A 13,282-nucleotide genomic window follows, 5' to 3' on the forward strand; every position below is an offset into this window, starting at 1 on the left:
ACCTAGCCAACTGCAGGCTAATATCATCAATGGCTAGCTCACTTTCCCTTGTGCATGGAATTCTGGACACCTTTTAAAGTATGGGAGGAGGGCCGGGCGCGGTGGCTCAAGCCTGTAATCCCAGCACTTTGGGAGGCCGAGACGGGCGGATCACGAGGTCAGGAGATCGAGACCATCCTGGCTAACACGGTGAAACCCCGTCTCTACTAAAAAATACAAAAAATTAGCCGGGCGAGGTGGCAGGCGCCTGTAGTCCCAGCTACTCAGGAGGCTGAGGCAGGAGAATGGCGTAAACCCGGGAGGCAGAGCTTGCAGTGAGCTGAGATCCGGCCACTGCACTCCAGCCTGGGCGACAGAGCGAGACTCCGTCTCAAAAAAAAAAAAAAAAAAAAGTATGGGAGGACTGAGTTTAAACAGTATTGGGCATAGTATAGTGTTCAATTCCATACTGACTCAATTTATCACATACCCTCTTATTTCCATCCTGATTTTACTATCATGATGTGGTTGTGAGATTTCTATCCATAAATAACTTTTCTGAGGACAAAGTGATCCAGTCTCTCTGTTGTTCTTCAAGCTTTTCTGCCAAGCATTTAATCAAGACAGGGTCCACTTTAGAATCAAATTTATTAGCAAACCAATGTCCATCTTTGATAAGCCACCTTAATTCTGCAGCTCCATAAATACACACGCTTCGAAGGTGAGATCCAGTACAACCGGGATAGAAAAAGCCTTCGTAGTAATTCCACTTGACAAGGCGGGTCTTACTCTGCAGATCAGACACATCCTGGGCTGATCTGGAAATCTCCCCAGGTATTCCTGGAACCCGAATCAAGGTAGCCCAAAAGTGCTCATCAGGAGAGTATGTGTCTTTAGACCAGGCAAAAAAGTCTTGAATGACGGAGTTGTTGAAAATATATTTAACAAATGCTTGACTTAAAACAAAATAAGCACTGCCAACAAATATCTGAATGTTATGGGGCGGTGCTTCCTTGGAGACGTTTGTCCTTACTGGTAGCTTCACATACTCATAAGGTACCCGTCTGAGTTCATGATGGTAAGTGAATCTTTCCAATTTACTGTTCGGGGGTTTCACTGTCTCCAGCATATTTGCTCCATTGAGTTTTTTCAACTCTGACACTAATTCAAAATTTGACTTCAGGGGAAAATCTTGCCCACACAGGTTGATAACATATTTCCACTGGACTGAAGACTTCAGAAGGTCCGACAAGCAATTTAAATCAGCTTGGAGTCTGGAAATGTGGGCATATTCCACAGCCTCTAATTTGGAAGCAATGAAAATATTGGAGAAGCACTTAGCTAAATTGTTCATGGCAACTTTGAAGGAATCAGGTGCCTTACGATCATAATGGATGCAGTAAATATTGTGCTGGTTGTATATAGCATGGATAAGCCTTTCAACCATAATCGCATCTTTGTGGACAACCAAAGAATAGGCTATTGGGAAGCTTTTCTCTTCCTTTGAAACAAGCTTTTGAGCATAACCTCTTAGAGTCTGATAAATGTCACAATCACTAGTCATTGCCACAACATCATCATCCTCCAAGTCAATGATGTCCCTTCTTCTTATTTCCAGAGTCTTGCCAATTTCCAAAGGCTCCTGTTCATAGATACCCGAACAGTTAACTTCATACCTGACTTCATCCTTAACATGAGTGTATCTGTTTCTTACAAAAGGCGAGGTGCTTAGGGAGTACTCAACCAAGTAAATGTCTTTTTGCGGAAAGAGCCGTCTCATGTTTAGAAGCTTTAACAAGGAGAGCAGCCATAGGGTTAAAAACAGGATGAAAACTTTCTGCTGTAGGGTATGTTTAAAATAACATTTGAATATCTTCATTCTGTAAGAGGAGAAAGAAATAATCCAGTTGGAATATTAAGAGAAAATCACGTCAGTTTATCCAAAATCTACCACATACTAGGCAGAATGCTGGCCCCAAAGATGAATGAAACAAGGTTTTTACCCTTGAAAGAATCCAGAAATAAGCCGATGGAATTATGAAGAATGGTGGTATTTTGGGGGTATTCTGTGTTAACTATACCTAATTTTGAGAGATGTTGATTTCCAAATAGAAGGGAAGGTAATGTAAACTCCTAAAATATAAATATAGTGTGTCTTATATTGTCTGCATTTCTGCTTAGCATATTTGAGGAGGGATTGCTCTGGTTTGGGCAGAGGTCTAGAGAACTGGATGTCATCAAGAGGGCCTCAGAGAGGCAAAGGACTCACCTGAGGCCAAAGGGAACATTTGTCTTGATTCTACCTCTAGATCCCGATTAGATCCAGGTCTGAAGTCAAACAAGGAAAGCCCAGGGAACCCCACCTTCAGAAAGAAGGGTGGTGGGCAGACACCCAAAGGAGCTATACTAAGTATTAGAGACTGTAAAATGTATAGATAACAAAATTGGGTAAACTTGCATATTTTCCTTATTTTTTATTTTGGTAACACCCATTTCCACACAGGGATTAGCCATTTAGCCCTTAAAATAAAAAGGGCCTGATTTTTCACTGAGAGTAGTAGGTGGGGTGTAAAAACTACCTTGGAGGGGGAGCAATTTGGCAATACCTGTTAGTTTTAAATGTACCCACCCTGAAGATCCCCTGTGTGTGCAGTCAAGCACAAGGAGGTTCCCTACAATGTTTTGTATTCAGGCAAGACAGAAAATATCTCAAACATCCTTGAACAGTGCATTGATTAAATTACATCCATGCTATATTATGTGAAAAGGTCTGAGACCAATCTGCATGTACAAGCCAATGGGGAACAATCTCTAAGTAATACTGTGAAATAAAAATAAGCAAAATGCAGAAGCATGTATAGTATGCTTACATGTCTATACATACAAAGAACACACACTAGCAAACTTTTTTTCTTTTTTGTTTTTGGGACAAGGTCTTGCTCTGTCCCCCAGGCCAGAGTGCAGCAGCACAAGCATGGCTCAATGCAGCCTTGAACTCCTGGGCTCAAGCGATCCTCCTGTCTCAGCCTCCTGAGTAGCTGGCACCACAGGTGTGTGCCACCATGCCCAGCTAATTTTTTCTTTAGTAGGGATGGAGTCTCACTATGCTGCCCAGGCTGGTCTTGAACTCCTGGTCTCAAGTGATCCTCCTACTTCAGCCTCCCAAAGTGCTGGGATTACAGGCATGAGCCACCACCCTCAGCCTAAACTTTTTCTTAAAGGACCAGGTAGTAAATATTTTTGGCTCTGTGGGCCATACTGTCTCAGTCACAACTACTCAACTCTGCCCGTTGTGGTGGGAAAGCAGCCACAGATTATATTTCAATGAGTGGGTGTGGCTGAGTTCCAATAATACTTTATTTACAAAAACAGGCAGCTGGCTGGATTCAGCCCACAGCTGTAGTGTCTCCAAAAGGATATTGTATATACATGATGCTGGTAACAGGAGTTGCTTTGCAGGGTAGAATGGGAAAGGACTGAGGACTGGGGCCTAGGTAGGAGAAGGATTTACTTATCACTGAATATCTTGTAGTATCATTTGCCTTTAAAAATGATTATATTACTTTTTCAGATGAAAACAGGCTGACTGGGAGGAGGGTACAGATGTACTTATAGGGAGCAGCAAGAAGGGCAGCCCAGGAAGTACTAGCCCAAGGGTCCAGGACAGAAAGGCTGGCAGAGCTCCTAGGGCTGCTCCAGGAGGTTCAGATACTGAGAACTGGTGGGGTCTGAGTGCCCATGTGCAATTTCCTAACATATCTCAATAAACCTTAAATGGAAGATATAATCATTGTATCCAATTTCATTCAAGAGAATTGCCAAGAACTTGGAACCCAATTTAATTTTGTAGATTTCATCTATACAGACCAATTGACAAAACTCTGCCCTGGGAATGAGATCCCACCTTCCTCATTCACCTCCACTTAAATCCCTCTGTTTAAAGAACCACACCTTCACCACCATGAACTGTACTGCAGAATCCCACCTCTCCAGCCACATCTTGTCTCTCCTCTGTGGACTGCCTCAGGCTTCTATCCTCAGCTCACTTCTCTTCTCCTGCATACTTGCCCCCTATCTGTACATTCCACCTTCCACACTGATGCCTTTCCATATTCCAGCACCTTTCCCTCCAGCCCTCACATCTTGCCCAAGCCTCATAGGTGAACCTCCAGTTGCTGGATGGACATCACCGCCTGATATCCCGCAGGCACTCAGCCTCCATGAGTCCAAAACTGAACTCGACATCCTCACCTCACCTGCGTCTTCTGTCTCAATATATGATCAGACCATCCACTCATGGGCCATGTTTGAAACTAGAGTTACCTAACTCGTCCATTTCACTCATACCCATGTTAACACATCACCGCATAAATGTGCCTCAAATTCATCATTTCTTCTCCATCCCCACTGCCACGTCCAGACAGCATCTTTGCTGCATCAGCACCCAGGTTAAGAGACTCCTGGTCAGGCTCATGGCCCCGGGTCTCTTGACTGGTCTCAGCTTTTTGCTCCTCCAAAGCACACCAAACAGAGTCCCATCACTCAGGCTCAAGGCCAGGGTGCTTGCTAGTTGTTCTAAAGCTGTGGAAAACTGTCCCCACTCCCCTGCCCGACGCACAAGGCAACTCACTGCAACTCCAGAAGCCTGGGCACATGTGTAGAATTGGGTGTTGTGGTATAGTAGAAGACTAATCAGTCCCAAATAGGGGTGTGTGTGTGTGTGTGTGTGTGTGTGTGTCATTGTCTTAATTCATGGTTATTAGGCATAAATAGCATGTAGCTTACAGAAATGGCTAGAACTGGAAGGGGTCTAACTCAAAGTAAATTTTGGCTATTTCTTTTCTCACTTTTAGTCCATGGAGTCTCTAATTAACGTTAGCACTTCCCCCTGACACCACAGTAGTAAAAAGAAAAGACCTCACATTCTAAAGAGATTTACCAAGTCTTGCAGAGTTGTCATGTCATTTAACTATCATCTTCACACTTATATAAAAAGACCTGCCTTGTCACTCATTTCCAGGGCCTCTTCTGCATCCAGGCATCCCTGCCCTTCCTGAGAAGGCCTGGGGCACACACGATCTGACTCTATCCTGGTTGGGAGAGTCTGAGTTGAGCAGGAGGCCATGGTTGCCTGCCCAGAGACAGGTCACAGGACATCCAGGGAATGAAGAGGTGGGAGGCACCCAGTGAGAAGTCCTTTGGAAACTGGCTCTGGGGCCCACATCTGAGAACCAGGAATGACAGTGAATTTCAAAGAAAGAAGGGTAGGCAAATGGGACAGCCCCCGCACCTCACTTTCTGACACACCTTTGCCCAAGGCATCTTTAAGGGGGAGAATTTGTGTTGGAGTCAGCCTTTGATATCCTTTGAAAGGAGCAGCCCTCTTCAATATTACCCTGTCCCAAATCAAAATAAAACCCCTTCACCTGCTTACCATGGCCAGAAATCCATTTATTTATTTATTTATTTATTTATTTATTTATTTATTTATTTATTTTTACTTTAAGTTCTGGGATACATATGCTGAACATGCAGGTTTGTTACATAGGTATACATGTGCCATGGTGGTTTGCTGCACCTATCAACCCATCATCCAGGTTTTAAGCCCCGCATGCATTAGGTATTTGTCCTAGTGTTCTCCCTCCCCTTGCCCCTCACCCCCCGATAGGTCCTGGTGTGTGTTGTTCCCCTTCCTGTGTCCATGTGTTCTCACTGTTCAACTCCCACTTATGAGTGAGAACATGCGGTGCTTGGTTTTCTGTTCCTGTGTTAGTTTGCTGAGACTGATGGTTTCCAGCTTCATCCATGTCCCTGCAAAGGACATGAACTCATTCTTTTTTATGGTTGCACAGAAACACCTTTAACTGAAAAGCATTCCTTTCCCCAAAGAGGTGCGTAGGTGCAAAGCCACTTGGTATGGAGTTTTTGTCAAGTCTTAAAAGGGGATGTTGGCCTCTTCCCAGCTGCGGTGGGCACTAATAGTGAGGGGAATGCTGGCAGGAGGTTGGAGAGGACTACGGGTCCCCAACCTTGGTTCAGCTGGCTTTGGCTTCCTCTGAAAAAAACATCTGCATAACACCCTTGGGCCCCTCCCACTGGGCTCTGCAGGGGGTACACCCCCAGAGCAGCACAGCCCCAGGGGACACAAGTTGCAGGGGGTGGAGGAACCAGGTCTGACCAGAGTCAGCTGGGCTAAGGCTGGCTGTTACATTGGCCACATGGTTCCTGGGAGACCAGGCTAGCAATGTCACCTTCTGCAAACACCACACCCAGCACTTTCCCTCTTAAAGGTTTATGGGCAGGAAGTAGGCAAATGTTTTGCTGCCAGGAAGTGGTCTTACAATTACATTACAAATAACGCCCCACCCACGGGAGAAGCAGTATTTCCCCTTCTACCTTCCCGGGTAGTCAAGGAGGTCTGACCTGTTGCAGAGTTTATTGCCACATAGGCGCAAGTTCCTAGTGATGACAGAACTGAAAAAACTGTAGCAAGGTTTGATGGCTATAACTCAGGTGAAATATGGTCTATAATAATTCAGTAAAAACCTACTCCTCACTAAAGTCCCAATAGGGATGTTGAATGAAGCATTTCCCTCAAACCATGTTCTTCTCCCAACCCATCCAGGCATTGTTGGAGCCTTCAAGGAAGCAGCAAGAACACAGAGGTGCACCCCAGCTAAGTGGACATGACCGCATTCAGGGACACCCCAGCTAAGTGGACACGATCACATTCAGGGACACCCCAGCTAAGTGGACATGACCGCATTCAGGGACATCCCAGCTAGGTGGGCACGACTGTATTCAGGGCTAAATGGCTACAACCATTAGCGGCTCTTCAACTAACTCTTCTTACCTTAGCAATTAAAAAACCCAGGACTGTCAAAGAAGTACAGATGCTGCCTTTCCCAGGGAAGAAAGGGGAATGGCACATCAAGAATGGGAGGAAGGAGACTGAGGAGAAAAGAACTGAGTAAGGTTGAGTTTAGGGACTAAGAATGCCTGCGCTTTTTTCAGGAACAGGTTGTGGGGCACTGGGGAGAGAGGAAGAAAGGATCTGGGTTCAGGATGCCACAGACCTAGGGCTTGAGTCCCTGGACGAACACTTAGTAGCTGTAAGACTTTGATCAAACTATTTAAGCTCTCTGAAGGCCAGTTTTCTTGTTAAAAGTGGGGCTGGACTGCTCTAGGAAAACGTGGCCAGACTGCTTTTTAAAGCAGCTCCATGATCCTGTTCCTCCTCACCGGGCATGACCTCCCAACTGGGGTCTCCAGCTACCCCCACGCTGGTGCTTTCTGGCTGACAGAGGTTTCAGACCTCCCTGGGATGCAGCTCCCAGAGGGATGGGCAGGCCGCCATCTTTGCTGTTTTGCAACTTCACTGTTGATATCTGCAGGTACTGGAAAATCTGAGATTAGGGACTTCACGGCTTCTTTAAAGATCCGGCCCAGACCTGTGGCTTACTGTCCTGTTTTTCAATCTACCTCCTATTTCTCCACAAAGTCTCAACAAATTCAGTATTTTAGAATTAGTGCCTGAAGGCCTCCATGTAATGCGCTTTATTAATTTTATGGATATTCATCCCTCAGTATATACAGAGGATTCATTCCAGGGCCCCTGTGGGCCCTAAAATCTATGCACACTCAAGTCCCACAGTCAGCCCTGAGGAACCTAGTATGGGAGAAGTTGGCCCTCCATACATGTGAGATTTGCATCCTGCAAATACTACATTTTCAATTTGTATTTACTTGAAAAAAAAAAAAAAACCTGTGTATAAGTGGACCCCCTGAAGTTCAAACCTGTGTCGTTCAAGGGCCATACTGTAGTTATTATTAATGTAGAATCATTCAATAAAGAGTTGTCACTAGCAGCACTGTTCTAAGTACTCTAGATGTAATTCAGTCCCCTCAAGAGATCGATGAGGTAGGTACTACTGTTATCCCTCTTTTATAAGAAAGGAAACTGAGGCACTGTAAGGCAACTAAATAAATGCCCAAGGTTACAGTTCTAGAAAGTGTTTTAAATGGAACCTGAACCCAGAGAGTCTTGCTCCAGACTTGCACTTTTAACCCTTTATGCAATACTGTCTCTTGGAATATAAAGAAAAAATTCTCCGTATTTCCCGCAACAGTTTTAGCACTTGACTAAATTTTCTCATTACCATGTCTTCTCTAAATGTCCTAGAACAGGAACAGGAAGGGACTCCAAACATGGTCGAGGAGATCTTCCACACTGTTTAAGAGGTGATTTCCATGGAGAATGAGCCTGGAGGAATGCTGGGTGAGGAATCACATTCCGTTTCTGTAGTCAGAGGCTGAGACCGATCAATGAGCTAATGAAGAGATTAGTCAGTCTTCCAGCCCATAGAATCAATTCAAGGAAGAGAAAGCAAGCTCATCCTGAGGGATTCTGCCATCAGTTACTCCTGTCCCGTATCCTGTCACCGATGACTTTATCGATTCATTTGTTCTTACAGTTATCTGTGACACAATTTAAGCACAGAGAATTGCTAATTGTTTTAGAAAACTTTCCGGGTGAAATTTCTCTTCATGCGGAGAATATTCCCTCTTCAGGCCACCTTAAAGTTCTTAAACTTTGTATTATTACATATCAGTTTGAGAAATAGGATATGAAGAGCTTATTGATGTAGAAATATCAGGGGTTTTGCTTCTATCTAAAGCCTTACTAAGAAGAATCATCAGTTAAGAAGATCAATATAAAGACAAACTCATTAAAAAGCATCCTGATCTAGTTGAATAAGCTAACATCCTGCTACTACAGCTCCTTGATTTCAATGAAGTCACTGATTCTCCCTTGGTGACTCGCTCATTGCCAAGCCCAGGGGATGTTCTGGAGTGAGACCATTAGGTGGGAGGATGATTCAGTCAGATGCGGTTCCTCGACACTCCCACAGCACTCCAGGAGTCATGCAGAGGAGCAGAAAGACAAGTTTCTTGCCTAGATGACCTTATATTCTTATTGTTCTAGAGGAAAGATTGCAAAAGCAAGTAATAATCAGATTGTGAGCAGGTAAACATAGCAACTATGTAAAACACAAGGAGAGGTGTGACTCAGTCAGAAATCCAATACAAATTGAGGACAAGCATTTCTCAAATAATAATAAGATATGGCCTCTAAAAGGAAAAGAAAAAGATTTTCCATTTCCTTTTATAAAGTAAACACTTTCAGGCCGGGCACAGTGGCTCACACCTGTAATCCCAACACTTTGGGAGGCTGAGGCAGATCGGCCTGAGTGCAGATCACCTGAGATTAAGAGATCGAGACCAGCCTGGTCAACATGGTGAAAATCCGTCTCTACTAAAAATACAGAAAATTAGCCAGGTGTGGTGGCGCATGCCTGTAATCCCAGCTATTTGGGAGGCTGAGGCAGGAGAATTGCTTGAACTCAGGAGATGGAGGTTGCAGTGAGAAGAGATCATGTCAGTGCACTCCAGCCTGGGCAAGGCAAGATTCAGTCTCAAAAAAAAAAAAAAAAAAAAAAACAAAAAAACAAAAAAACAAAAACAAAAAAAAAAAAAAAAAAAAAAAAAAACAAAACAAATTACAAAAAAAAAAAACAAACAAAAAAAAAAAAAAATCAGAAAAGTCCAAAAACAAAAATAAAGCTCACCAGGGGCCCATCACCTGGCAATAACATTTTGTAGACAGTATGTCCTTCCAGACTGGTTTTAAGAAACACTTTTTTTTTTTTTTTTTGGCTTTGCTTTATAACAGTATCACTAGATAGGCACTGTCTTATCTATTTCTTTCATTTCACAATATACTATGAACAAGTCCTAACCTAAACTGGGTCTGTCAATTATTACAGAGTAAACAAATCCTAACAGAGGTAAACATACTTTTCTACAGGAAAAAAACCATTCAAATAATATAATTCATGTATCTAGGTCTTCTCCACCAATGCTTAATTAATAAAGCCACAGTTCCTGAAGAAGCCCAGAAGTGCACTATTAAAACTGAAAATAACTTTAAAGGTGATTGAGCCCATATTTCTTCTCCTCTAAATGTGCCTAGCCATCATTTAACCCCATCTCATTCCTGGGGTGCTGGGAACACCTTTCCCCCTTTACATATGTGTCTTGGTTCATTCCTGCTGCTATAACGAAGTATCTTAGACTGAATCGTTTAGAAACAATAGGCATTTATTTCTCGCAGTTCTAGAAGCTGAGAAGTCCAAGATCAAGGCACAGATTTGGTGTCTGGTGAGGGCTGCCCTCTGCTTCCAAGATGGTGCCTTGCTGCTGTGTTCTCACATGGCACAGGGCAGAAGGGGAAAGGGCGGGGAGGGGTGAATGAGGTCCCCCAAAACACCCTTTATAAGGGCACCAGTCCTATGCCTTAGGGCTCTACCCTCATGATGTAATCACCATCTATAGGCCCCACTTCTTAATACTCTCACACTGGTGATTAAATTTCAACACATGAATTTTGGGGAACACAGACCATAGCAATATGGACAGAGGAGGGATGCCCAACCGCCCCATTCAGGTCCCTCACAGTGGCATTCGGTCCAGCCTGGCTCCACTCCCCACTCCATGGAGCCTGCTCTGGCTGAAGTCAACAAAAGCCTTCATGTTGCCAGCGTCAGTGACACATACCTGTCCCTTCCTAGTGATCCATGCTAAGGGATAGCACTATTTGCATGATCTTATTCACTGTTCTTTTTTTTTTTTCCAGACAAGGTCTCACTCTGTGACCCACACTGGAGTGCAATGGCACAATCTCGGCTCACTGCAACCTCTGTCTCCCGGGTTCAAGCGATTCTCCTCTCCTGCCTCAGCCTCCCTAGTGGCTGGGATCACAGGCACCCGCCACCATGCCTGGCTAATTTTTTTGCATTTTTAGTAGAGATGGGGTTTCACCATGTTGACCAGGTTGGTCTAGACCTCTTGACCTCAGGTGATCCACCTGTCTCGGCCTCCCAAAGTGCTGGGATTACAGGCATGAGCCACCACACCCGGCCTCTTATTCACTGTTCTTATACTCCATTCAATTATCCTATATTCCATTCAGTAAATCTATGAGATAGGTACGATTATCATTATCCTCATCTTTCAGATTGAGAAATCAAGTCAGAAGATAAATAACTTACCTTAGTTCATATAGCTAGTATATTGGAGGAGCAAGGATTTTCAACTATGGTCCAATTTTCAACTATGGTCCAATTTCAGAGCCTACACCACTAAACACAATTCGAGACTGCCTTTCCAGTCTCCTGGCAGTAGTAGCACCTGTTGGTTCTACATCCAAAATGTATTTCAAATCCACCCACCTCTTTCCACTCCATGGGAACTACTCTAATCCAAGCTAGCATCAACTCTTGCCTAGATACAAAATAACCTTACCTGGCTTCCCTTGCTTTCCTCTAATCCATTCTCCGTACTGTAGCCAAAATGATTTTTTAAACATACAAATCAGATCACTGGCCCTCCCTAATCCCACTCCCTACATCTAAAACCCTTCACTGGGATTTCACGTCACGTAGAATAAAACAAGAAAAGCTTTTCATGGCCATAAAGGCTCAGGCAGTTCCCATGGCTGCCTTACTCTACAAGTTCATCTTATTTTACTCTGTCTTTCTCATAAAACTCTAAGCAACACCAGCCTTCTAAAAGTTCCTAGAACATCCTAGTCTCTTCCTTGCCTCAGGACCTTTGCACCTCCTGTTCTCATGTCTAGACTACTTATCCTGGATCCTGGCATGACCAGGTGCTCCAGGAAAAGAAATAGATTTTCCTCAGGTCCTCTCTGATAACTCTTTTGTTTTTGAGAGAGTCTTGCACTGCCGCCCAGGCTGGAGTGCAGTGGTGCGAACTCGGCTTACTGCAACCTCCGCCTCCCAGATTAACCCTTCTTAAATCTCTCTCCTATCACACTCCTTGTTTTCTTCTGAGCACTTGCTACAAGGAATAGTTACTTCACTTGTTTATTACCTGTCTTGAGACAGAAACATAAGGTCTGTGAAGGCCTCACTCACTACTTTACCCCCAGCACTGAAGACATCCATACCTGGCACAGGGTAGTTGCTCAATGGGGCAGAGTCAGAAGACCGAAGCTCTAGTCTAGGCTCTGCCACCAAAAATTCTTCAAGTGACACTAGCATATCACTTAATCTTGGCAAGTCTTTCTTTCCCATGTGTTAAATGGGATAATGTTTTTTCTATCCCACAGTGCAATTGTGAAAGTCTTATGATGTAATGCATGTGAAAGCCATGGGGAAAAAGCCAACTTTGGTATGCAAATGTCAGGTATGAGGACCTCCACAAGAGGAATGGTTTCTTAGGAAAACTGAGAAAGAGTCAACATGTTATAAGTTGGTTTTACTTTTCTAAAACAGTATGTTCATTATTCTCTTCATTCTGACATTCTAATTATTATTGGGTTTTCACTACTTGACAGCATTCTTTTTTGTTAATACCTGGAGTATAAATTGTTCCTAAAGTTTCAGAATTATGTAGACATACACCTGTCTTGGATTTTGAGAGATAGGAAGCAATGTAATTAATCTTTATAGTTGTTTTTCTCCCCAGTATGCTCGATATTTTTCAAAAGATTAATAACCAAAAAATTTATTTAAAAGACAGCCAAGAGCACATACAACTAGTTTCATGCAGAATTACAACTGGCTAAACACGGTCTGTAAGTTTATGTGTTGCAAAAGCTATAAACTTTTCCCATAAGTTCATTATCTTTTACGGGCAATTCTCCAGATATTGCAAAACTACAATGACTTGTTCTTGCATCCCTGTTTGGCAAAGTCATCCCTAAGGACCATGTAACCCACAAAGCAGTACTGAGAATTCTGCAGTAATGTGAATACACCCACACACACTCATACAGGGCCTTTGCCAGTGTTCTGTCACTCAAATCAAACATCAATGAGACTGGCTCAGCTCAGTGCATTGGGATGCCCTCATCTAAAGGAGCTCTGTTTGATGTCCCTGCGGAATGTATGACGACTGACAGCTTTCTCTCTAGGCCTGCAATTATGAACGTCATCATCTTCTTTAAATAAAGGACTACTTTACCTGCAAGATTTGGAGAATAGAGACTTAAAGGAAAACACTGAGCATGAAAATAATTCTATCAACCACCTCTATAGATTATAATTCTTCTAGCTAGAAACTTTACTGGATCCTCTCACATTTGGGCAGAAATAAGGGACCTGTAAGATTACATGGGAAATGAGCAACCCACATCAAGATGTATATACTCAGGCATAGACCTCTCAAGGTCATTGGAAATCTGGGCTGTAGCGATGTAACAACAACAACAACAACAAAA

At 43.4% G+C, this 13,282-nt stretch overlaps 1 protein-coding gene across 1 annotated transcript; it reads right to left on the reverse strand.

Annotated features, from left to right (window-relative positions):
- Positions 1-496: 496 nt before the first annotated feature.
- GCNT4 (glucosaminyl (N-acetyl) transferase 4, core 2) lies at positions 497-1,858 on the reverse strand. The gene has a single exon (XM_025386836.1). The coding sequence runs from the start codon at positions 1,856-1,858 to the stop codon at positions 497-499; it is 1,362 nt and encodes a 453-aa protein (XP_025242621.1).
- Between the last annotated feature and the right edge of the window lie 11,424 nt (positions 1,859-13,282).

The sequence above is a fragment of the Theropithecus gelada genome, chromosome 6 (genome assembly GCF_003255815.1).
Source record: "Theropithecus gelada isolate Dixy chromosome 6, Tgel_1.0, whole genome shotgun sequence".
Taxonomy (NCBI): Eukaryota; Metazoa; Chordata; class Mammalia; order Primates; family Cercopithecidae; genus Theropithecus; species Theropithecus gelada.

Bases quoted from the DNA above. Each gene is read 5' to 3' on its own strand.
- GCNT4 (XM_025386836.1), bottom strand. From the start codon at position 1,858: ATGAAGATATTCAAATGTTATTTTAAACATACCCTACAGCAGAAAGTT.